General features: G+C 41.0%; 2 protein-coding genes across 4 annotated transcripts in view; one reads left to right on the top strand and one right to left on the bottom strand.

The window, feature by feature from the left end:
• Positions 1-94: 94 nt before the first annotated feature.
• mccc1 (methylcrotonoyl-CoA carboxylase 1 (alpha)) lies at positions 95-18129 on the top strand. 2 transcript variants are annotated; one of them, XM_036140844.1, is made up of 19 exons: positions 95-389; positions 865-908; positions 2324-2463; positions 2554-2649; positions 2717-2838; positions 2914-3061; positions 3139-3260; positions 3363-3474; positions 3911-3992; positions 4077-4204; positions 4283-4466; positions 6176-6285; positions 7246-7462; positions 7547-7633; positions 8855-8904; positions 11213-11350; positions 12838-12945; positions 15326-15397; positions 16615-16761. In XM_036140844.1, the coding sequence occupies exons 1-19, from the start codon at positions 334-336 to the stop codon at positions 16759-16761; spliced, it is 2163 nt and encodes a 720-aa protein (XP_035996737.1). In that variant the 5' UTR covers positions 95-333. The 2 variants fall into 2 exon arrangements, with proteins under 2 accessions (XP_035996737.1, XP_035996738.1); XM_036140845.1 differs by lacking the exon at positions 95-389 and having other exon boundaries at positions 16615-18129.
• A 4322-nt stretch (positions 18130-22451) lies between these two features.
• atp11b (ATPase phospholipid transporting 11B (putative)) overlaps positions 22452-24284 on the bottom strand; it is a 67813-nt gene continuing 65980 nt past the window's right edge. For both annotated transcript variants that reach the window (XR_004931649.1, XM_036140839.1), the window contains one exon: positions 22452-23685. Coding sequence is in view for 1 of the 2 variants with exons in the window: in XM_036140839.1 (XP_035996732.1) it covers positions 23604-23685 (82 nt within the window). In the remaining variant the exon portion in view is untranslated. The remainder of the gene's footprint in view (positions 23686-24284) is intronic.

Genomic DNA, 24284 nt, shown 5'->3' with positions numbered 1-24284 from the left:
CATCAGTCGAACAGAGAAACCCCGCCCTCCTGTGGCCATACTCTGTCACTGCATCTTCCTCCCCGCCTCCGCAGCGCGCTTTCTGATTGGTCATTTAACGCTACGGGTGCTCAGTAGGGTCCGAAATAGTTTCAATAACAGAAAAAAAACCAAATGTAACGTCACTCGTTTTTTATATAGTTTATTACAGTTTTTTATATAGTTTATTACCGTACGTATTTAAGTTATCACCAAAGGACCAGAATATACATAATTTGTTTGGTTCACTCCAGCTTCGCGTTTCGCTCATCTGTCTGGCAGGCAGCTAGCTAGCAGGGCTAGCAGCTGACAGCCATGGCTGCAGTTATTCTGAGTTTTCCAACACTGCAGGGTCTGAGGATATTCACACAGTGAGTAAACCACATACCTGGTTAATTTATGCGCTATAAATGCTCTGCGTCCCTCTGTTTAATCCTTAGCTCGCACCACTGTTCAGGGTTAGCTTTCCTGTTTGTAGCCTGTCTTGAGTTTACCCTCCATCCCGAAGTAAGGACCCTGATCCGCACTAAAGATCCTCATTTACTCGATGATGTTCAATAATTGTTATCTCCATGACATTGTTGTGTTTCCCCATCTTGAATCCGGACGGTAATTGAAACAATTCAGACCGGGCCAGCCAGTAGAACAGAAACGAACCGAGCAAGGTTAAACTAAGTTAGCCGAATGCTAATGAAGCTGCTAGTTTGTTTACTTCTGAGACCTGAAGGTTTTCTCTCTTCAAGTCTCTGCTTTGACTCCTCAGCCACAAGAATCTGATCATTTAACGCCCTTTTATAATGTTGACAGTAAAACAACTAAAGCCAGGATGTTGTTTCCTTTCCCCAGGAAGCTGGCATGGACCAAAAGAGGAGTGAGGCTTGTTTCTGGAGGTGAGAAAGAAAGATCACTTAATTTAATCCCTGTACCATGAGAGTGACGTACAATCACTACGAAGTTGACTGAGTTTAGATCCCAGTTCAGTTTAAGGCTTCTATGATAAAACTTCCTTATTTAAAGCAAAAAAATGGGGGGAAACATTCCAATACTGCAAATTGATCTTTTACAATTTCCCTCTTCAAAGCAAAATTAAATGATGTTATAAACCACATTACAACAATCTCATTGGCTGACCACTTATAACGCTGATTTATTTGTATTTATTTATTTTTTTACTTTATATGACATGTGACAACCACACACTTCAGTGTATTTCATCAGGATTTTTGTGAGATTAAAACAGACGTATATGTTTATATAATTATTGCTTAAGTGTGTGATGCATTTTTTAAATTCAGTCTCCCAGAGTCGATACTTTGGCAGCAATTGCCCACCTTCTGGAGTATGCCTCTGCCTGCTTTGCACATCCTGAGACTATAATTTTTGCTTATTCTTCTTTGTTAAATAGCTGTAGCTCTCTCAGATTGGATATCATTTTTAGGCCTTGCTACAGATTCTTAGCTGGGTTTAGGGATTGTGCTTTGACTAGGCCATTCTAAAAGAGGAATAGGAGTTGATCTAAACCCTTCCGTTGTAGCTCTGACTGTTTATTTTTGCTGTCTTGTGTGAAGGTAAAGCCCCACCACGACCTGGCAGGCTTTCTCTCAGGATTTGCATGTTATGCCCTAATTAAGATTTTATTCAGCAATTAGTATGAAATTTATTTAAATTATTTAATTAAAGAGACTTTGGGTCCTGATTCTCCCCATGTTTGCTTTTTTCCCCAAACACATTTGAAATGGGACAGACTGACACTGGATAGAGTACGTTTTTGATCAATAGCTTAGCAAAATTAATTTGTTTAGATTATAACGATTCTTAGGGCCTTTATTGTATTGTTTTATCGTTATCATTAAAAATGTCTTATCATGAGAAGAATTTGGATTTATCTAGACAATTATTAATTCCAACTAGTGGTGTCTGAAAACTCCCAACAACTACCAGTGTTGTCAGGATTGTTATTTTCTTATAAAAATATCAATAAATTAAAAACCACAATTAAATATACTTACTTTGTGCAGTTTAGTAATAAAAATCACACTTCTTTATGTAAACAAAAGTTGCTTGTTTTACATTTTTTAAGACAGTATTTGTGCTTATTGGACTACAATAGACCTGCAGTCACAGACACAGTTTCCTGAAACAGACTGCAAGAAAATGTAAATAGTCTTTTATCATCGCTTTTATCGTTATGGTGACATTACCACAATATATCGTGATCAAATCTAAAGTCCACAGCCCTAACGTAACGTCAGGAAAGGCTTTTATCCGGGTAAGAATACCGAGGTCTGTTTCTCAAACCCTGCAGAGGTGGGAAGGATCGAAAAGGTGCTGATCGCCAACCGAGGAGAGATCGCGTGCCGCGTGATGCGAACGGCTAAGAAGATGGGCGTCCGCTCGGTGGCGGTGTACAGCGATGCAGACAGGGACTCCATGCATGTGGCCATGGTGAGACGCTACATCAGCTGCATGCTCAGAAAGCTCCTGTGTTGTGTTTGTGTTTTTTTCCACGTCTGCTCCTAACTTTGCTCATTGCAGGCGGATGAGGCCTACAACATCGGGCCGGCTGCTTCCCAGCAGAGCTACCTCTCTATGGAGAAAGTTCTGGAAGTGGCCAAAAGATCCGGATCACACGTGGGTAACGCCGCTTTATAGAGGTTGTGGCGCGTTTACTGTAGCTGAAACACGTCTGTGCGCGCAGGCGGTCCACCCGGGCTACGGCTTCCTGTCTGAAAACACGGAGTTTGCCGAGGCGTGCAAACAGGAAGGGATCGTCTTCATCGGGCCTCCTTCCTCCGCCATCCGAGACATGGGCATCAAGAGGTGAATCCCGTCCGGTTTGGCCGCATTTGAAGGTGATTTTTTTTACCCGTCACGTGAACTTGTCTTCATTCGCAGCACGTCCAAGCACATCATGTCCGCCGCCGGCGTGCCGATCATAGGCGGCTACCACGGAGAGGACCAATCCAACGAGAGGCTGCAGGCGGAGGCGGCGCGGATCGGCTATCCCGTCATGATCAAGGCGGTCCGTGGAGGAGGAGGGAAGGTGAGAGGGGAACGGTCGACTCCGGGGGGTTTCGCTGCTCGTTTCCTGCCGGCTTAAAGCGACGGTGCCCGTTTCAGGGAATGCGCATCGCTCGGTCAGACGCCGACTTCTTGGAGCAGCTGGAGTCGGCGCGACGAGAAGCCCGCAAGTCCTTCAACGACGACGTGATGCTGGTGGAGAAGTTCGTGGAGGATCCCAGGTGGCGAACGCTTGCTATATTATTATTATTATCATTTTTTTTAACATTGCAGTTCTTACAGGTTCTTTAAATCCCCGTTTTTACTGTCGTAACGTTCCACAGACACGTGGAAGTCCAGGTGTTCGGGGACATGCACGGAAACGCCGTGTATCTCTTTGAGAGGGACTGCAGCGTCCAGAGGAGACACCAGAAGATAATCGAGGAGGCACCAGGGGTAAATGAGGGGTGGCGACATATTTGTTCATTTGGAGCGCGCTCGTGGCGTAGCGGGTAGCACGACTCGTGTTTGGAGGCCTTTAGTCCTCGACGCGGTCGACCCGGGTTTGAAGAACCCCCTTCTTCCACCCCTTTCCGGTCAGTCTACTGTGAATAAAAGCGAGCCACTAGAGCCGCAAAAAATCCAAAAGAAAAAAATATTTGTTCATTCAAAACAGGAAGCTGAAGCAGCTCTCCTGCAATAATCTAGAACTTTCTATCCGTCTGTCAGGTCCCAGACGTAAAGAATCATATTTGCAGAAAACTGCATGAATTACTTTTTGTGTTTAAACTCAGAAATCGACTAAAAAAAGGTTAAACTCTGGACGCCTGAGTCTGAGTGTGGATTCCTGGACCTTCTGAACGATTTTGTTTCTTTCTGAATCTGCCCCCAGCCTGGAATCAGCCCTGAGGTCCGGAGGAAGCTGGGCGAGGCGGCTGTCAGAGCCGCCAAGGCGGTGAACTACGTCGGCGCAGGTGAAGCTCGCCGCCTCGCCGCGGCTCGCTCAGACGCCGAACACGACGCGCGTTTCGTAACTTTCGTTCCTTCTCGCCTTGCAGGTACGGTGGAGTTCATAATGGACGCCCAGCACAACTTCTACTTCATGGAGATGAACACCAGGCTGCAGGTGGAGCATCCTGTCAGTGAGATGATCACCGGGGTCGACCTGGTGGAGTGGCAGCTCAGGGTGAGCTGAGATTGCAGGAATGTGTTGGGAAACCCCCCCAAAGGTTCTGGTTACCATCGTCCAATCGTTCTCCCCCAGGTGGCAGCAGGCGAGCGGCTGCCTCTCCTGCAGGAGGACATCGCCTTAAAGGGCCACTCGTTCGAAGCTCGCATCTACGCCGAGGACCCAAACAACGACTTCCTGCCGGGAGCCGGGCCCCTGCTGCACCTGTCCACGCCCGCAGCCGACCAGCACACCCGCATCGAGACGGGGGTCAGAGAAGGTAGGGAGCGGACGCTCTGACTGGGGCTCAGCACTGCAAAAACCGAACTAAAAATAAGTAAAAAAATGTCTTAAAATTATCTGTCCTTGATTTGAGCAGGTAAATAAGACGATCTGCCAATAGAATAAGATTTTTGCACTTAAAATAGGCGCAATTCATCTCCATCATCTTATTTCAAGTGCAGGATGTGTAATTATCTTAATTTAGGGGTCAAAATACTCCATTGGCAGATGATCTTATTTACCTGCTCAAATCAACGGCAAAAACATTATGTTTAAGAACATTTTGCTTATTTTTAGATCCGTTTTTGCAGTGAGCCGGTTTCCCAGCATCCCTACGGAGGAATGCTGGGTTTGACTCAAAATGACTTTATGAATCACTCCATGCATTGATTCTTAGAAGAAATCAGAGGATGGATGTGCCAAAACTTTCTTCAGCTGAATAAAAACAAAACTGAAGTAATAATATTTGGACCAATAGAGGAGAGATCAAAAGTTAGCACACAGCTTCAGCTGCTTCAGCTGAAAACCACTAATCAGGCCCGAAATCTGGGAGTAGTGATGGACTCAGACCTGAACCTCCAAAAGCATCTAAAGACAATTACAAGGTCGGCTTTCTATCACCTGAGGAACATTTCTAGGATTAAAGGACTGATGTCTCAGCAGGATCTGGAAAAACTAATCCATGCGTTTATTTTTAGTAGAATTGATTACTGCAACGGTGTTTTCACAGGTCTGCCTAAAAAGTGGATCAGACAGCTACAGCTGATCCAGAACGCTGCTGCCCGCGTCCTCACTAAGACTAAGAAAGTAGAGCACATCACCCCAGTTCTGAAGTCCTTCCACTGGCTCCCTGTATCTCAGAGAATAGACTTTAAAATACTTCTGTTAGTCTATAAATCCTTAAATGGCTTAGCACCTAAATACATCACAGACTTGTTATCAGGGCATTATCCCTCCAGACCACTCAGGTCTTCTGGCTCCAGCCTGCTCTGCAGAACCAGAACCAGAACCAGACATGGAGAAGCAGCATTTAGTTCCTATGCTCCACTGATCTGGAACAAACCTCCAGAAAACTGTAAAAGTGCTGAAAGTCTGAGTTCCTTTAAATCAAGATTAAAAACACTTAGACAAACTTTATTGTAATTTTGTATGCATACAGCAATTGAAATAAAATAACATTACAATATAGAGTGAAGCAGTGATAAGAACGTAACAGTGGAGGAGAAAAACTGTTTTTTAAAAAGTGTGCAGAAGAATGTTCCACCATGTTTGTAGTGCAAAGTTAATGGTGCAAAAAAAGGCATTAATTTGAAAAGTCCAATGTTGGCAGTGCAAAATAATTCACTTTTCAGTGAAAGTTCAGTTGTGTACTTTTAAATTTAAATGGTTTATAAAAGTTCAGCAAAGTCGGTAGTGCAACATAATGACGAAATAGCTATAAAGTTCAGATTTGTTTAGGATTGCCTTCGACTGTTAAACTGTTTTACTGAAAACATCATTAGTTTAACTTTTGTAGTCTAACTGTTTTTAATATTTTCTTTTTCTCATGTTTTTATTATGTTTCTACGTTTTATTCCAGCTTGCTTTCCTTCTGTTTTTATTTTTTTCTATATTTTAACTAAAGCACTTTGCGTTGTCCTTGTCCTGAAACGTGCTTTACAAATACATCGCAGAAAAGCAGAAGCTCTGTTGCTGCTTTGGTTTCAGGGGACGAGGTTTCTGCTCACTACGACCCGATGATCGCCAAGCTGGTGGTTTGGGGAGAAGACCGAGCCGCCGCCTTAAAGAAACTACGTTACTGTTTACGGCAATATAACGTAAGAACGCCGCGCTTACGCCTCTGTGCGGCACCCACTGAGCTATATAATACACTGGAGTGCTGATTTTGCCGAAAAACTGAAGTCACTGGCCGCCATCTTGCTACTCCCTACTCTCACAGAATCCCATAGGATTTGGTTGCAACAAGAAGCAGTTTTCTGGCTGTGTGAAAACGTTTCACAGGTAACATTCATGTAACATTCTGTAACATTAACGGCGTTCTGTTAACTGTGACATCATCCAGAGAAGACGGCTCACCCGCTACTACCATCTAATGTAGAACAGATTACTGGATCAATGTGTGCTTCTGTGCTTTTTTGTTTCTCTTGTTGTGTCTCTGCTCTGTCTTCTGTAACCCCAGTCGGTCGAGGCAGATGACCGTTCATACTGAGCCCGGATCTGCCGGAGGTTTTTCCTTCCCGTTAATGGGTGGTTTTTCTTCCCACTGTCGCTTCATGCTTGCTCAGTATGAGGGATTGCAGCAAAGTATATATGTATATATGTATATATATGTATGTATATATATATGTATATATAAGTATGTGTATATGTATATATGTATACACATATGTAAATATATGTTTTTGTATATTGTTATTTATATATTTATAAATGTTAAACATATATATTTAAATTAATAAAATGCAAAATATTTCAGCACATGACTTTCTCAGTACTTGATATTTTTAGAACATAACATAAAAGTATATGGCATTTGACATTTTAAAAGTCTTAAGCCCCCCTGAACATGAGAAAATCCTCGTTATTCGATGCTGTAGCGCACATATTCCCTAGTTACTGGGGGAAAATAGGGTGTACCAATATGGCGGCTGGTGGCTTCAAAGCGACTCGTTCAAACAGACGGTGATTAGCACTCAGTGTATTATATAGCTCAGTGGCGCCACCGCCTTCTAGCCGCTGCTTTTCAGCCCCTCTCCAACTTTTCGCCTCGCCCGCAGATCGTAGGACTGAACACCAACATAGACTTCCTGCTCAGCCTCTCCGGCCATCCTGAGTTCGAGGCGGGACGCGTGACCACCAGCTTCATCCCCCGGTACTACGCCGACCTCTTCGCCCCGCAGTCGCCGCCCTCCGGGGAGGCGGTCTGCCAGGCGGCGCTGGGCCTGCTGCTGCGGGAGCGCCGGCACACGGAGGAGTTCACGCGGGGGTCCGCAGGTGGGCGGCGGGGAGGAAGGGAGGAACGGCGTGGGGGAAAAAAAATAAGAAAAGATCACCTGTGTCGTCTTCTTTTGCTTTCAGATCCGTTCTCCCCATTCGGCTCCAGCAGCGGTTGGAGAAACAACGTGGAGTTCACCAGGAACATGGCGTTACAGCTGGGAGACGGCAGTAGGTGGTTTTCTTCTGCTAAAGGTCACGTTTAAAAAAAAAAACATTTGATTAGAATAAAACTAAATCTAGACAAGCAACCAGAACACACGCTGCAAAAACAGATCTAAAAATAAGCAAAATGTTTTTAAACATAGTGTTTTTGTCCTTGATCTGAGCAGGTAAATATGATCATTTGCCAATGGAATGAGTATTTTCACCCCTAAATTAAGATAATTAGACATCCTGCACTTGAAATAAGATGATGGAGATGAATTGTTCCTATTCTAAGTGCAAAGATCTTATTACATTGCAGATTACTTTATTTACCTGCTCAAATCAAGGACAGATACACTAATTTTAAGAAAATTTTACTTATTTTTAGTTCTGTTTTTGCAGTGCACATTTAAAACTCAGCATTAAGGAAGAAATCATATTTTCTTCACTGCAAAAACGTTACTAAAAATAACTGAAACTTTCTTGAAATGAGTGCATTTATCCTTGATTTATGCAGGTAAATAAAATAATCTGCAATGAAATAAGATTTTTGCACTTAGAATAGGAAGAACTCATCTCCATCACCTTATTTCAAGTGCAGTGTATGTAATAATCTTATTTTAGGGGTAAATATACTCATTCCATTGGCAAATTGAGTTATTTAACTGCTCATATCAAGCTAAAATGCACCAATTTCAAGAAAATGTTACTTACTTTTAGTTATTTTTTGCAGTGAAAGAAGAAATCATATCTTCTTCACTGCAAAAGCAGTTCTTAAAATAACTGAAACTTTCATGAAATGAGTGCATTTATCCTTGACTTGAGCAGGAAAATTTACCAGTGGAATAAGATTTATGCACTTAAAATAGGAAGAATTCATCTCCATCATCTTATTTCAAGTGCAGTGTATCTAATTATCTTATTTTAGGGGTCAAAAACTCCATTGGCAGATAATCTGCTCCAATCAAGGATAAATGCACTAATTTCAAGTTATTTTTAGTTCTGTTTTTGCAGTGTTCCTCCTCAAAAGCACCGAGTTATGAGCGCTTTGAGGACGTTGCAGGAAGCAAATTGAAGTTTTCGTTAAAATCAGCTGAATCATTTATGGTCTGGTGCTGCTGGGTTCTTAACGACCTCCGGGAGGAATCTGCGTTAACGAGCTCCTCCATTATTCAGCCTTCTTCCTAAAAGTGTGTCCAGATCGCCTGTGTGATGGTTACCAACGTTTTCCTCCTTTATTTCCAGAGGTTGACGTTGTCGTCACGTATAACTCGGATGGAAGCTACAGAATGCAGGTGAGCTGGATCGCTAAAGAAATTATTCATTTTCATTTACGTTTCCTAACGCCTCCGTTGATGCGCAGAAACCCTCAAAATAAATGAAACTTTTATCATAACAGCACAAAATGTTTGTTGTTTTTTTCTTTTCTCCTGCCTCGCTGCATGTGGCGGCAGCACAAACCTGCCCTGTTTCTCACAGATGCCTTAAACTTTTAAGCAATTCTTTTATTTGTCGTCAACTTTTCCTGAATTTTGAAAAAACCTGCCTTACCTAAAGGGCATGTTCTCTTGTCTTTCCTATTTTGAGGTGTGGCTCAGAGAAATTGGGCTAATAAAAAAAATCTCGACAGGCTGATCAACCTAAATGAAAGATTTTTTATAGGGCTGGGTATCATCTAGGATGAGCCGATTCGATACGATTCTCGATACACAGCTCACGATACGATACGATTCTCGATACATAGCTCAGCTTGATTTGATTCCAATATCGATATTTATTACTTTGAATTAATGCTCAGTGATTCAATCACCAAATATTATGTTTATGTTCTATTTATTGATCACAGACATATTAACAGGAAAATACAGTGCATTTGCTTCAATGCATTTAACGTGTCAGAGAAACCAAAAATGTGCCCAAACATCTGATTTTAGGGAGAAAGGAGCTTCTAAAATCCTGTCGGCCGTTCCACAAATTCGTCTCACTCGCTCTCCTTCGCTGTGAACTGTAATGGTTGCGCTGTAATAACGCCCCCTAGAGGTTGGGAGGTATATCGATATTGAAAGCCAGAATATCGATATTAAATCGTTTTTAAAAATATCGATATTAATCTTTATATCGATTTTTATGCACAGCCCTAATTTTTTATTTTTTTATTTTTTGACATAGAATAAACAATGAAATTAAAAGATTTAAGTGCAACGTTGTGCTTCAACATCTTTACCAGAGGTTGCCTGTAAGTGGCCATTTATGTTGTATATATTTAGAATTGTAAGGAACATTTTATTGAATAACATTTTTATTATTATTATTATTATGAGTTATTTATATTTAATTTATGGAAAATAAAATATAAGAAAATAAATAATAAGCACCATTTTAACACTTAATTTTCCATTGATCAGGCCTGCCTGGTCATCAGCACTTTCATTATGGGCCAATATGATATTATTTTATTTCATTTGTACACACATGATAAAATGGCAGGTGCTTGTTTTGGCTTTGTTAAACTTTATCAAACTTTAGATGCTTTGTTGTGTAAATGGGGTGTTTCTTGTCGTCTCTTCATTTTGTGTCGGATTTTAAACGACTGCTGCTAGCAAGTAACCTGCTGCATTTTGTTACATTTAACAGAGAAATTACAGCAAAATGTATTTGTTTGTTACATTTAACAGAGAAATTACAGCAAAATGTATTTGTTTTTGGTCTTTTTTAAACATAAAAATTTGAATCGGTGGCTCAAACTTTTAAAGACAAACTGGAAATCAGCATCTCTACTTTTTTTGTGCTTCAGTTTTTGGGAGGGAATTAATCCTGCCTTTTTTTATTTACTTGTAAAATTAACACATGCTTTTCATTATTCTGAGTTTCTCTTTTTTTTTTTAAGAGGAACGGTATGAAACGCATGGATTTTATTTATAACCGTATTTGGTGGAGTGATAGTTGTTAAATGTGTAGCAGTTAGTTAAACACCTTTTTTTTCCCCCTTTATGCTCATTCTGTTGTCTGATAACAAAGAAAACGACTCCATTTGAGAAAAACATTCTCAAGGAGGTTTTTACCTGGTTAAATAAATAAAAAAATAGATGATATCCCTTTTCTCACATTGATGGTTTTTAATAAATCAGCTGCCGTATTAAAACAGATTGGAAGAGAACAGAGTAGTTGAAATAAACTAGAGCTTTGTCTTTTTGGGTATAATAAAAATTGATCAGACGGGGTTGGTGCATTAATTAGTTCTAAATGATGGGCAGAGTTATTGTTTTATGCAACATTTTAAACCAATTATCAAACGAGGCTGACAGACGCTGGTGACCTGCCGCCGTGTTTTCAGACCTGAAGCGGCTTCAGCTCGGTTTTACTCATTTCATGACCGGACAGTCTGTATTCTGGCTATTTATAGTAAATGTTTGTACTTTATCATCAAACATTGGAAAAAAAAAAACTGTAAACTTGGAACCCGGAGTAGGAAATGTGTAGAAAAAGGAACTCTTTTCTTTTCCTGTCCTTTTTTTTTTTTTAGAAGAACTAAACCGACAGGAGCTGTTAGGCGTGCCGCTCCTCTAGAACTCGTGCTGGTATTGAAGAACCGTGTCGTTTCAGATCGGCGAGGAGGCGTACCATGTGAGCGGGGCCGTGGAGGTGGAAGGCGGAGCTTCGTTTCTGCGCTGCTCGGTGAACGGAGTGAAGTCTCGTCCCAAGCTGGTGATCCTGGACGACACCGTTCACCTCTTCTCCATGGTACCGTCCAACCGCTCCACTTCTAAATGACTGAATAATTACAGCACATAGGGCTGGACGATAGTCCAATTATGATGTATACACTGCAAAAACGGATCTAAAAATAAGTAAAATGTTCTTAAAGTTAGTGTTTTAATCCTTGATTTGAGCATGTAAATAAGATTATCTGCCAATGGAATGAGTATTTTGAGCCCTAAAATAAGATAATTAGACATCCTGCACTTAAAATAAGATGATGGAGATGAGTTGTTCCTATTTTAAGTGCAAAAATCTCATTCCATTGGCAGATCATCTTATTTACCTGCTCAAATCAAGAACAAATACATTAATTTTAAAGAAGATTTTACTTATTTCTAGTTCCGTTTTTGCAGTGTATATCAATGTTAGGGGGAAAAAAGTCTGTAAAAAGTTCAATAGAATAACAATTTTCCTTCCTTTTGCATTCTAGCCTATCATGTAGGTTAATATTACAGTCATTACATCCTCCCAACAAATCACAAACTCAGGAACCAAGCTCCATCGCCAAGAGTTCAGAGAGCACATGTTTTTATTCTTTTTTTTTTTTTTTTTTTTTTTTTTTAAAAACTAGCAGTTTTGGTAAAAAGTTGGTTGAATAAAGGGTTGAGTTTTGATTTAGTGTTTGTGTCTGTATCTAAAAGGTGGTTGCACTGCAAAAAGGGAACTAAAAGTAAGTAAAATTGTCTTGAAATTTGTGTATTTTCCTTAATTTTAGCAGATAAATACAAATTATTTGCCAATGGAATGAGTATTTTGACCCCTAAAATAAGATAATTAGACATCCTGCACTTGAAATAAGATGATTGAGATGAGTTGTTCCTATTTTAAGTGCAAAAATCTTATTCCATTGGCAAATAGTCTTATTTACCTGCTCAAATCAAGGACAAAAAGGGAACTAAAAGTAGGTAAAATCCTCTTGAAATTAGTGTCTTTTCATTGATTTGAGCTGGTAAATCAGACTATTTGCCAATTGACTAAGATTTTTGCTCTTAAAATAAGAACAATTCATCTCCATCATCTTATTTCAAGATGCTGGATGTCTAATTATCTTATTTTAGGGGTAGAAATTCTCATTCCATTGGCAAATATTCTTATTTAGCTGCTCAAATCAAGTAAAAATATACTAATTTTAAGAAGATTTTTCTTACTTTTAGCTCCCTTTTCGCAGTGCAGGGCTGCACTTAAAATATATGTTTTGAATTTGTTGATAATCAACGATTAATATGATTTCTGTTTTATCTATAAGTTGTTTTTTTTCCCTATGTCGTCCAGCCCTAACAGCACATTGGCTGGTTTTAACCACGACTTTCTGAGGGTGACATTTTTTTAAACTGGTTTGTTGTCGATACGTTTGATCCTGAGACCAGAAATTCAGTTCAAATTGTGAAGCAAACACCTGAATCTAAAAACTTTAAATACAGATTAACATACAGCGACTTGTATTAACGTGCTCTCCGTCTGTTGTGCAGGAAGGGAGCGCCCAGGTTTCTGTTCCTGTGCCAAAGTTTCTGGCTGCAGTGAGCGGGTCTGGGGCCCAGGGCGGAGCGGTCGCCCCCATGACCGGGACCATAGAGAAGGTGAATTTGATTGAACATGCTGCTAATGTTAATTTTTCATGCATATTGATTCTGGGAGCTAAAAGACACAGCCAGCCTGACCATATAAGTGTATTTATTTCACACTTTATCAGCTGGAAACAGCAATTCAGGTGGATTTTAGGATTATGTGCTTATATTAAGTTTTTTTTTTTACCCTGTGAAGTAAATCATCTATTTTCTCACCTGAAGGAAGCCTCAGGGCAGAGCCAGGCTGCACATCATCTCTCTGGGCACAGGAAAGCCTTTTAGCCAAATATTCTGCTTGAAGCCTTGCTATCTCAAGCCCACTTATCCAGAAAATATCACATTTCTCACATCCTGAAACATTTACGAGTTATTATGCAACACGATTTCTAACTAATGTACTGATGAGACGTCTCTAAAAGCTTCTCAACAACGAGCATTAAATGGCATTTTAATTAAAATGGTTGCAATTGTAGCTTTTGGCTTCCAATAGTAAAATTTTTTTTTTTTCTCATATCAAGAAACGTATTTAAAAAAACAAATGAAAATAGAGAAGCATAAAAAGAAAAAGAGCACTGGGCGGCAGAGAAGGTGACCAAAATGTGCAGAATAGGGGCGTAGCTACAAAGAAGTCTGTTTGGAAAGCTGCAACTTGAAGACCTAACAGACCGGCTTCTTACCCAAAGATTTAAAAGCGCTCCATGGTAGACCAGGTAGCCCCTAAGGAACACATGTGGCCCCCGTTGGCCTGTTTAAAACAAAAAAACAAAGCGCCACCCACCTCTGAGCTGCATCTAAAATTGTATTTTATCCGGTTGCTTTTCCTTTTTAATCACACTTGCATTTATATACCGTATTCTTCTGACCACAAGGTGCATTAAATATTCTTCCCAAGTGTGTAATATCACTCCACCCCTCACGTACACAACTCTCTACTAAAAGGGAGAGTTATCCATCCGTAGCTGGACTACACTGCTGTTTCTAACTTAAGGCCAAAATAATCGCAACTTTTATATTGAATTAACTTACTAGGCTTATTATTGCTAGTGCGTACTCCAGGCTGTCTTACATGAACGCACTTTTAGTTTAGACATTACAGTCAGGCAGTCTGGTAGACAGCTCAGGGGTCCTATCAAGTAATGACAATTTACCGTAATTCTCCTAATATCCATTGAGCAGAGCGGCTTGGTTGCTAACCCAAGTCGTATTTACACATTTTAACAGATTTCTGAGCGCATTGTACCAAATAAAATCAGCCAGTATGCACAACTTTGATCAAATATAAGGCGCATCATTGATTTTTGAGAAAATTTAAGGATTTTAAGTGCGGCTAAAAAATACAGTAGATTTAAGAAAAAAATTACAAAATCACGAAAAATGATTCTGACTCTTCTTGCTCAAAGGTCAGTACAGGTAGAATGCATTTTGTTTGTGAGCCGTGCAAAACGTACCAGTAGTGAATGGAAGCAGGTAAAAATCTCACTTCCGTGTTTTACTCTACATCAGCAGTCACCAGCCTTTTAGAAACAGAGAGCTACTGGTTCTGTGTCATACGAAGGGGGCTACTGGTAGGGCTGGGCGATAAATCGATTTAATTGATTAATTCGAATTTACAATTCTTTAAGATTTCATTTTTGGAAAATCTGGATTTTATTTTGCCAATACACTCATTGGGTTTCCATGAAGAGAACAGCATGTGATGCTGAATATATGTTTAGGCAAATATATAATATAAAAATATTGTCAAAATATTGTTAAGTGGAAACTTTTTTTTTTACCATAATATGAGGTACTTCATTTACTTATTTATTTATTTTTTTAACTTAGTTTGAAGTTCACAAATGCAGTGAAGCCTGTTCTTAGCTCAATGTGTAATACCACTAGCAGCAAATGTTTTGTTATATTTTCATTGTTTATAATGGCACGGCTGCCATCTTGTTTTACAAGCATGTTTCACAGCTTGTTTTTAGTTGCACTTTGAATTCAGGTCAACTCCCTGACGACATACTTGACATAAAAGCAAGGTTTTAAAATAATTTCTTTGATTTCTTTTTATGAAACAAAAAGGAGGAAAAAAATCGATTAATCGGATTTGGTATGATAAAATCGGAGATTTATTTTTTTAATCCATATCGCCCAGACCTAGCTACCGGTACTGACCCTTTGATCAAAAAGAGTCAGATCACCTTAACTTTATGTAAATTAAACAGATTTTGCATGCTTTGGTATTGTCATTTTTAAATCTATATAAATACAAGCGTGATTAAACAAGAAGCGTAGCTTGGCTCTCAACAGTCGGGTGTAAGATCACGTGAAACGTCCTCAGCAGTAAAGGCAGGAGAAACGTCCTGAGGTCACATTTCTACACGTTGACCTCCTTCCTGTTTGTGTTCAGGTGCTGGTGAAGGCTGGAGATAAAGTGGCTGCTGGCGACCCTCTGATGGTCATGATAGCCATGAAGATGGAGGTGAGCGACTTCGCACAGACACCCTAACCCTCCGTGTCACGCCGGTGTAGGTACCAGATCGGCTCGGGTGGTCATTATATGGCAAATCCACTCAAACAAACTACATTATGCCTGCGGTTTCCATTTGTCACAAATCAATTTTATTTAGTTAATTTACGGTTATTTTCCAGTAACTTTATTCCTCCTTTTTCTACTGATATTACTATGTCATTCTTTCTGATCACATGTTTTTTATTATTCCAGATGAAATTGTGATGAATTTGTTATTGTAGTATTTGGTATATTTAAGATATATGCTGGAAAAATTAATTTTGTTAACAATATTCTTCCAAAAATTGAGCCAACTGTCAAATATTTGTTGATTTTTTTTTTTTTTTTTTTTTTTTTTTTTTTTTTTTTTTTTTTTTTTTTGTAAAATGGCTTGAATATTTGTTTTACAATTTCCAGTCTGGTCCTTGCTAATCATTATACCTAAATATTTTACCTAATTTTTATCAATTAAAGTGGGTTGATTATTATACATTTTCTATGTTCATCTTTAAGCCTGAAGCTTTTGAGAAAAAAGAAACCTCTAAAGTAACTAAATAAAATGGATTCATTACACTGCAAAAAGGGAACTAAAAGTAAGTAAAATTTTCTAGAAATAAGTCTATATTTTATTGATTTGAGGAGGTAAATAAGACTATTTGCCAATGGGATTAGTAGTTCTACCCCTAAAATAAGATAATTAGATATTCTGCACTTGAAAAATGATGATGGAGATGAATTGTTCCTACTTTAAGTGCAAAAATACTCATTCCATTGGCAAATTCTCTTATTTGCCTGCTCAAATCAAGAAAAAATGCACTCATTTCAAGAATAATGTACTTAATTTTAGTTCCCTTTTTGCAGTGTACAAATGCAGACCGCAGGCTCTATGTAGTTTGTTTGAGTGGTGTTGCCATAATGTGACGTCATCGGGAGGCGCAGGGACCACGGAGAATTTCTTCGTAAAATCGTCCGTTTACAAACCGCAGTCCCGCTCTCGAATAAAACCTACACCCCGCTATAATTACTTTAGTAAGCTGTCCAGACCAATCACAATGTTTTGCGTAATTGTGCAAACGTTAAACCAATCATGTATAGTGATGTCATCAGAAGGCGCAGACCCCCGAGTCGATCTGGTACCTACAGCGGCCGTTCCAACGTGCGTAACGGCGCTTTTCTTTTCTCCGCAGCACACGATCCGGGCGCCCAAGTCGGGCGTGATTAAGAAGGTTTTCTTCAGCGAGGGCTCGCAGGCCAGTCGGCACGCCGCTCTGGTCGAACTGGAGGAGGAGGAGGAGGCGGGGGAGGGGGAGAGGGAGGGGAGCAGCAGCAAGTAAAGAGTCGCCCAGTTAAACCCACAAATACAGTGACGCGGCAGAAGAGACCCAGAGATTTAAGTCATCTGATGTAGAGCAGTGTTTGATTCAGGCGGATAAACCTAAAGTTTCTGTTTTATTGCCTTTTTTTTTCTTTTCTTTTTTTTTTACACACATTACAGCGTCACGTCGTGCAGAACCTCCACTGGAACAGCTCTCCTTGCTTCAGTCTTGGTATTTCCCTGAATCCAAGGAGACGTGGGTCACTGGAAATGCTAAACTACACTGAAACGTCCATTAATAGAATGGATTAAATGTGCACCAAGTCATCAGTTACTGATCAGAACGATCGGCTCCGGTCCAGTAATGAGAAACCGGGGTTGAAAAGTCCAGTTTCCCTTCGATTTAAGCCTGCTGTGGGTTTTGCTGTTAGCTTTTATATCTTTAAGTCAGATGAGGGCTGTTTGAGCTCAAGCTCACATCACCTAGAGCAACTCCAGGCCTTAACGACGGGGGTCCTGCCGGTTTTAGACGTGTCCCTGCTGTAAAACACCCAAAACTGGAGAGACCTAAAACAAGCAGGACCCCCGAGGACAAACTTAGGGACACCAGCGGGACGGACGGAGCAGGAGCCAATAATGTCTCCCTGTCACCATGAACGGCCTTTAAGGGATGGAAAAGTTTGTTAGGGTAAACCCAAACTTATCAGGTCCATAAATCATGACATGTAAAGTTGTTTTTTCTGCTATTCATGTTCAATTTCTTTGTTTTTTTTCTTAAACTGGCAGCACAAAACCTGACGTGCAGCAGAGAAATTGTGCGTAATTTGTCCAGTCTTCATCTTTTTCCCTTAACATGCGGGACAAACTCCAGATGTAACGACCCTAAAATCTTCATTCTTAGAGGTGGTTTGTTGCTAAGTTTAAAGCGGCTCAACAACTTGTGTCATTTTTCTGGAAATAAAAGTTTTTTTTCCAGTCTCTCTGCAGACTTTAAGCTCAGATATTTAGTAACCTAGATGTCACAACCCTGCAGCGTACGTCGAAGCTGTTTGGATGGTAGCGGGAACACTCCAGATTCATTTAGTTCAACATGTTTTCTCCCCATATATCTCATTTCTTGTGCCGGATCTGACCCCAAATAACCCCTAAAGCAGGAGAAGTCGGTCACAGACGGCTTTCAGCAGACAGATGTTTGTTTCTGTTTAAATCCGCCCACAGAAGAGTTTCACGCAGACGTCTGAGCTGCAGCGGATCTAACTAACGGTGTGCTACGAGGCCTTTTAGACTAAAACTGTAACTCCTATTCCCTGGATTGTTTGTAGCTGATTAAAAATGTTAGACTTGTCAAATATTGTAATAAATCTTTTTTTTTTTTTTTCTAAATATACCCGGCCTTCTGTGGTGTTTATGTAAAATTGTAAGAATGTATTTCTTTTTTTTTTCTTTTTTTTATAGTGGAGGGAACTCTTCACCCGGCCTTCTGGTCATTTAGAATAAATTGATTATTGATTTCTGGGTCTGGAAAAATGATTCGTATCCCTTTTAACTTTTCTTAGATTTTGTTTCATTGCACAAAACTTGAGACACTTTTGTTTAAATCTTGTAATAGTTAGGCACTAAGTGGTAAATGAGATTTCTCAGCTCCCCTGAATCCATATTATTTATTTATTTTTTTTAATATTACAGCGGTAAGTGTTGTCTAGCAGCTTTGCACATTTAGAGGCTGAAGTTTTTGATACATTTTCTTGTAAAATTGCTTTTTTTTATTGTCACATATTATGAAAGTTTAAGTCTGGACTTTGACTAGGCCAATCATTGTAGGTCTAGCCCAGGGGTCAGCAACCTTTACAACCCGCAGAGCCATTTATGCCCTTAAACCCGCTAAACAAATTTTGTTTAGAGCCACAAAAGTTACTTAAGAGCTTGTTTTTTATAGTATACTATAGGAAATTTGTTTAAATTTTTTTTTTAATTAAAGATTAACAGTTTTTATTTAACCAACAGTATGTTTATGTTTAATACATTTTCTTCAATTGGACATTTGATTTTTATAGCAAATGGCATCAAAATGATGAAAAAGCAAGTTGTTTGCAACCTAATGAGAAAAAACATACTTCATTTATCTATAGTAAAATATTCTACACAGCATTAGTTTCTTTCTTTCTGGAAATGTTCTGCATATATTGCAGAACTAAATGCATCCTAAAGCGAGCAATTTTATATTACCTTTATATTTAGAAACATTGACCAAGTTTTTGCCCCCGCAGTTTTTAAGAGCCGAAGCTGAAGGTGTAAAGAGCCACAGGTTGCAGACCCCTGGTCTTGCTGGATCTTCAGGGCGACATTGAGCTGCTCTGATGTCAAACTTTTTTTTTGCAGCTTCTGCAGATTCTCTTGTTTTTAGCACCATTAATTATCCCATCTACTCTAATCCCACAGCATGATGCTGTCACCACAGCTGAGGGTATGGTTTGTTCATGGTGTGCAGTGTTGGTTTTACTGCACACACACGGTTCTGAATGTAAATCAGAAAGTTTGATCATAGTCTAGTCTGACCAGAGAGTCATCCTCCATGTTTGTAGTGTCTTCTGTGGGGCTTGTAGCAAACTATATACATTATAGCTTTCTTCTTGCCACGTAGAAAACAGATTAGTGGAGCGGATGTCTGGAAGTTGTCCTGTCAACAGATTCTCCCACCTGGAGCTCTACAACTCCTCCAGAGATCCGGCGCACCTCTTGGCTGCTGCTCTCCTGCCTGACTTACCGGCGTAGGTCTGTGGATCCATCGATGGCCAGCGGCCTGCACGTTTATCTGGGTCAGGACCTCCTCCTGCCGAGAAGCTAATTTCCTCATTTATTTACATAATCTTCGATGCACTTCACAATTATAGTCTTTTACAATAAAATACACGGGGGGGTGGGGGGTCGTGAGTGCAATTAAAGTTCAAGGAGCAATGCTTTTGGAAGCCACTCAACATGCTTAAATTTTCTGAGTTTTTTATATAAAGAAAATAGTGGCAAAAATAGAGGACTGAAGTTTATTAGCCCACCTCTTATGTCACTCCCCTGGCGACTCGCGCCTTCCTTAAATGAAAAACCCCAAAGATCATTCTCATAAAAACGTGAACACAATTTTTACCTCTGAGATTTACAGACATCGAGCAGGAGAGCGACGGCGGAGGTTTGCTGCAGCATGAATGCATCGTGCTGCACAGAACTGATGGCTTTGACACTTTCACGCTGACTCTTATTTATTCTGATCTCATTAAGGAAACCTTTATTTGAAAATTAATGTTTCAAACAGCTTGATTAGGGCATCTAATTAAGCTTCTGATGCATGTCGAGACGATTAAATATTTATTGGACCCAATCTCCTGCTTCTATTAAAACAATAAAACCCCAGAGAGGGGGGGGGGGTTCTGATCTGGACTCAGCTGCTGCTGAAATCAAGTCGGAGTCTGGTTTTCACGTCCGTTTGGACCGGAGGCGTGAAAAAGATCCCTGGTGTCTATGCGACTTGGCACTAATGGAAAAGCTTTTTGCTGCATTAATCTGAGAAGCCCAAAAACGATCCAATTTAATCATGAGGATGCACTTTCAGTTCTGCGCACACTGACCACAAGGGGGCGTCAGGTCTGCAGGCAGAGAGGTCTGGTTCCGGGCCCTCTTCCTCCATCTCCTGCGACCATCATCATGCAGAACATCAGCGGTGACCCAGATGGCTGCCAGATGCCGAGATCAGAACCAGTCCAAACCCGGTGTCGGTTCTACATACTGAGAACTGCCCCCGGGCCCATGAGCAACACGTTAACCTGCAGGTCCCCCCCACACACAGATAAAACTGTAACAGTGAGACATCTGGGTGGACTTCTGTTTACCTCATTAAAGGAGGAACAATACAAGTTTTTCATCATCCGTATGCAAACGCTGCGATAAAAGGGGAACCCACAGTTTAAACAGAGCCGTCACCAACAGGGAACCGAGGAACAGCAAAAGGCCGGCTGGAGATTTTAGACCTATAGGCTAATTAAATCTACAACTGAGCCAGCAAATGTTTTTAAGAGTTTAAAATGCACCCGAGGTCCACGAAACTGTCGACAGATGTCAAAGCAATGCAGAGAAAGCCTCAATGAGCCGGGAGCTTAGAAACAGAAATGCTACCGATGCAGAGACGGTGTTTCGTTTGGTTCGTTTCACAGAAGAACATCTCATCGGACCAAGAAAAGGATTTTTTTTAGTGCGAGTTGTCCAGCAGGGAGCTGCAGCCACCATCGACAAAACCGATAAGACATAAAAGGTAGCTGCAAAAAAACAAAAACAAAAGAAAATGTCTAGTACAAGCACTGTGAAGGGAAAGTTGGTTGGAAGGAAAAAGTCTCCAGTAAGGCAAGTTTATTTATATGGCACTTTTCAGTCACAGTCTTCTCAAGGCTGCAGTAATCCCCAAAGCACGTTTTACCTTTTTAACTTTAGCCACATATGCTTGGATGGAGCTTTTAGCACAACTAGTTGGCAAATGGATGGAGGGTGTCATCGACTGTATGCTGGACGACTGAACAGAAGCGTTCTCATGATTGTTTGAATTAAACCCAAACTTTTCTGTAGTAAAATTATATTCACAGGTCTTGGGTAATATTTTAGCTTTCTAAGAAACAGAAATGGTTTTCTCAAGCATCACTCTGTAATGAATCTAAACAAATGTACCCTTTTTTTAATATGTTTTACACTTTTTGATGATAATTTTGTTTACTGGGATGCGTTTGAATACCATATTTTCGACCACAGTATTTACATGTGATATCTACAGCTCCAAGCAGATCAGATTAAGTTTAAACACCGTGAATGAGTTTAAAATTTGAGTCTAAAATGTCAAAACAAAGACGAACAAAGCAGCTAAACGATCAAGAGGCTTAATCTGTGGCTCATATCAACTACAATACCCATGATGCAACTCAGTCTTAGCTGGCTCTGTTAGGTAAAGATTCACTTCGAGTCTACTTTCCCCCCCGTTTTAATTTCAGAGTTAAAAAGACATGACAGAATCAGGTGACTTCATACAACGGCATCCCAGAAAAAGATCGATGAAACAACAGAGAAGTTTATTTTAACAGCATCAACTCGTCTCCCCCCCCCAAACATAAGAATGAAGGTCCGTCCTGGTAGAAAAGCAAGTATGAGGTCGTCTGGTTAAAAGATCATCTGAGTGAAAACAGCTCTGTGGAGGAACAGTGGGGGATAATTAACTGGACATGTACCTTTAAACTCCACGACGCCATAATGTGATCATGGAAACATTTATATGCAAGAAAAACAACAACAACAAAAAAAATTACAGCTACAATAAATACACACTTCCACCCTCAGTTGCACCTTTGTGTGCACCTTACAGATAATAAACAAGAATATTCAACAGACTGACAGATGGGAGCTTAATATATTCAGTCCTGAGCTGCAGAGGAGCATTTTTTTTAAACCATGCGACGGGCGATTTGCTCTAACTTCACGTTCTCCCTGGACGCGCCGACATGCTGCGTGGTCACCGGCGTCCGGTTTGCAGCGCTATGCTTCGCTTAGCGACCTGAAGGAAGCGTGAGACCCGGCGGGCCACTAAAGCTACTTCAACACACTCACTCACACACGGACAGCAGAAACACATGCGGTGAAGGTGAATGAGGTCTTGAAAAGGTGACGGGTCATAATGGCTTTTTCTTTTTTTTTTTTTTTTTAAAAGCAACGACAGCCCAGAAAATGTGACGCTGACATGAGATTTGTGCAAACGCTCAGCTCTTCCCTCCTTCCGAAGGGATTTTCTCTGGACACCAAACATTCTTCCGTCTACTTCGATGAACTCCAGCCGCCGCTTTCCAGAAGCTTCTCGCCGCTACGCTCGATTCTGTCCGGCCTAAACTCGACTGAAGCGCTACTCGGGGCGCTTCTGTAACGCTGAGAGGCTTTTGGTCACCAGGCTGCTGGAGTAAAAGGCATTTTTTCTGGGGGGGGAACAGGTACAAGGAAACTAGAGGCTCTAGCAGCTTTTATCTGCAGCTGAATTATCAGAAATATATTCTCCTCTTCTACGTGTATGGCTTTTAGAAACACCCGGCCCGTTCCAGAGCTCCGCGCCGGGGAGAGACACGAACACAAAACTACTAAACAATACGGGCTTCTGTACAATCAGGCACAAAAATAAACCCTTAAACTCCAGTCTTGAGCCTTTGGTCTTTGGTACCAGGTGAGTTTAAGTTGCAGGTTCAGCAGAAACCTCCGGACGCTACAGGATCTGATCTGAACGGGGATTTTAAGGTGCAGCAGTGGATCGGACAGCTCAGGGACTCCTGGAAGAATCGTCTAAAACTTTCCCTGCCTGAACATTTTGAGCTGTGCTTTAGCAATTGTCGTCGACGTTAGTAGAAAAAAAACAAAATACAGACCGGAACGTGGGAGGTGTCACCAAGATTCAGGAGTCTGGCAGCTGCTCAGAGAAACCAAACAAGCTAAATCTCCGCGGGGAACAACCGAGACTTTTTAAAAAAAAAATGTGTCTTCGGTTCACCTTCCAGGACTCGCAGTCTTGGAATCTGATATTTCCTGCTCGTGTCCTGATTGTATCTGCCGACACGAAGGGCTACGGCCAACCGGGCGGACTCGTTTCAGTTCCTCTGACGCTCGTCTTTCTAAGAAACGACCGACCCGGGGACACAGAAGAGGTTCAGGCTGTGCAACAGAGCCGAGTCCCTGACTTTAAACTGGAGTGGGCTCATAAAAAAACGGTACCAGGGGGGAGTAATTAGGACTGGCGGCTGATTGGTGGCGCGCTCCCCCACCGGAGGCGTGTTTTAAGGGCGGCGGCGGCGGCGGGAGTCAACAGCGGCTGGCCTCGATGGGCGACAGAGTCAGGATGCTGCGATCGTTGGAGTAGAAGTTCTCTGTGTCGCTCCAAGACCTGAAAACAGCAGTGAGTGAAGGTTAGGAGACAGACGCAGCGTTTCAGAGTCTGTGTTGGGGAACAGGAGAGCGGAGCTATAAAAAAATAAATAAAAGTGACCCCAATTAACCAGGCTGGAGGAAGCAGAGAAGATGGATGAGTGAGGAGTTAGTGATGAGTGGATGAGTTAGTGATGAGTACCAGAAGTCTCTCCTCATTAACTCGCACCCTGAGCAGCTCTGAGAGCCTCTAACACATCTAGCGCTGCCAGCGTGTGGACGGCCGAGGCTGGACCCCATTTCTGAGCCTGTTGGGGGTCTCATATGTTTTATTTGTAGGAAATTGATGATGACACATCGACTTCTTTGTGGCATGTCCCATTTTTTCATTGAAATATTTCAAAACACGACAGGAAGGAAACGGGGTTCAGCCTAAAAGTCGACCGTTAACATTCTGTGTCTGAGACACCAGCGGTAATAAGAGGATCGGCCTTTAAACGGCTCTGAGGTCCTTCCACACATGAATAACAAAGAAACACCAGCTACTAGCCTCCTGCTATCAGGTCTGACACACTAAGACACAGAAACAGCTAAAGCGTCGCTGAGCTACCCGACATT

The sequence above is a fragment of the Fundulus heteroclitus genome, chromosome 9 (genome assembly GCF_011125445.2).
Source record: "Fundulus heteroclitus isolate FHET01 chromosome 9, MU-UCD_Fhet_4.1, whole genome shotgun sequence".
Taxonomy (NCBI): domain Eukaryota; kingdom Metazoa; phylum Chordata; class Actinopteri; order Cyprinodontiformes; family Fundulidae; genus Fundulus; species Fundulus heteroclitus.
The sequence above is the reverse complement of the archived record's forward strand: the minus strand, read 5'-3'. Positions and strand labels throughout refer to the sequence as shown.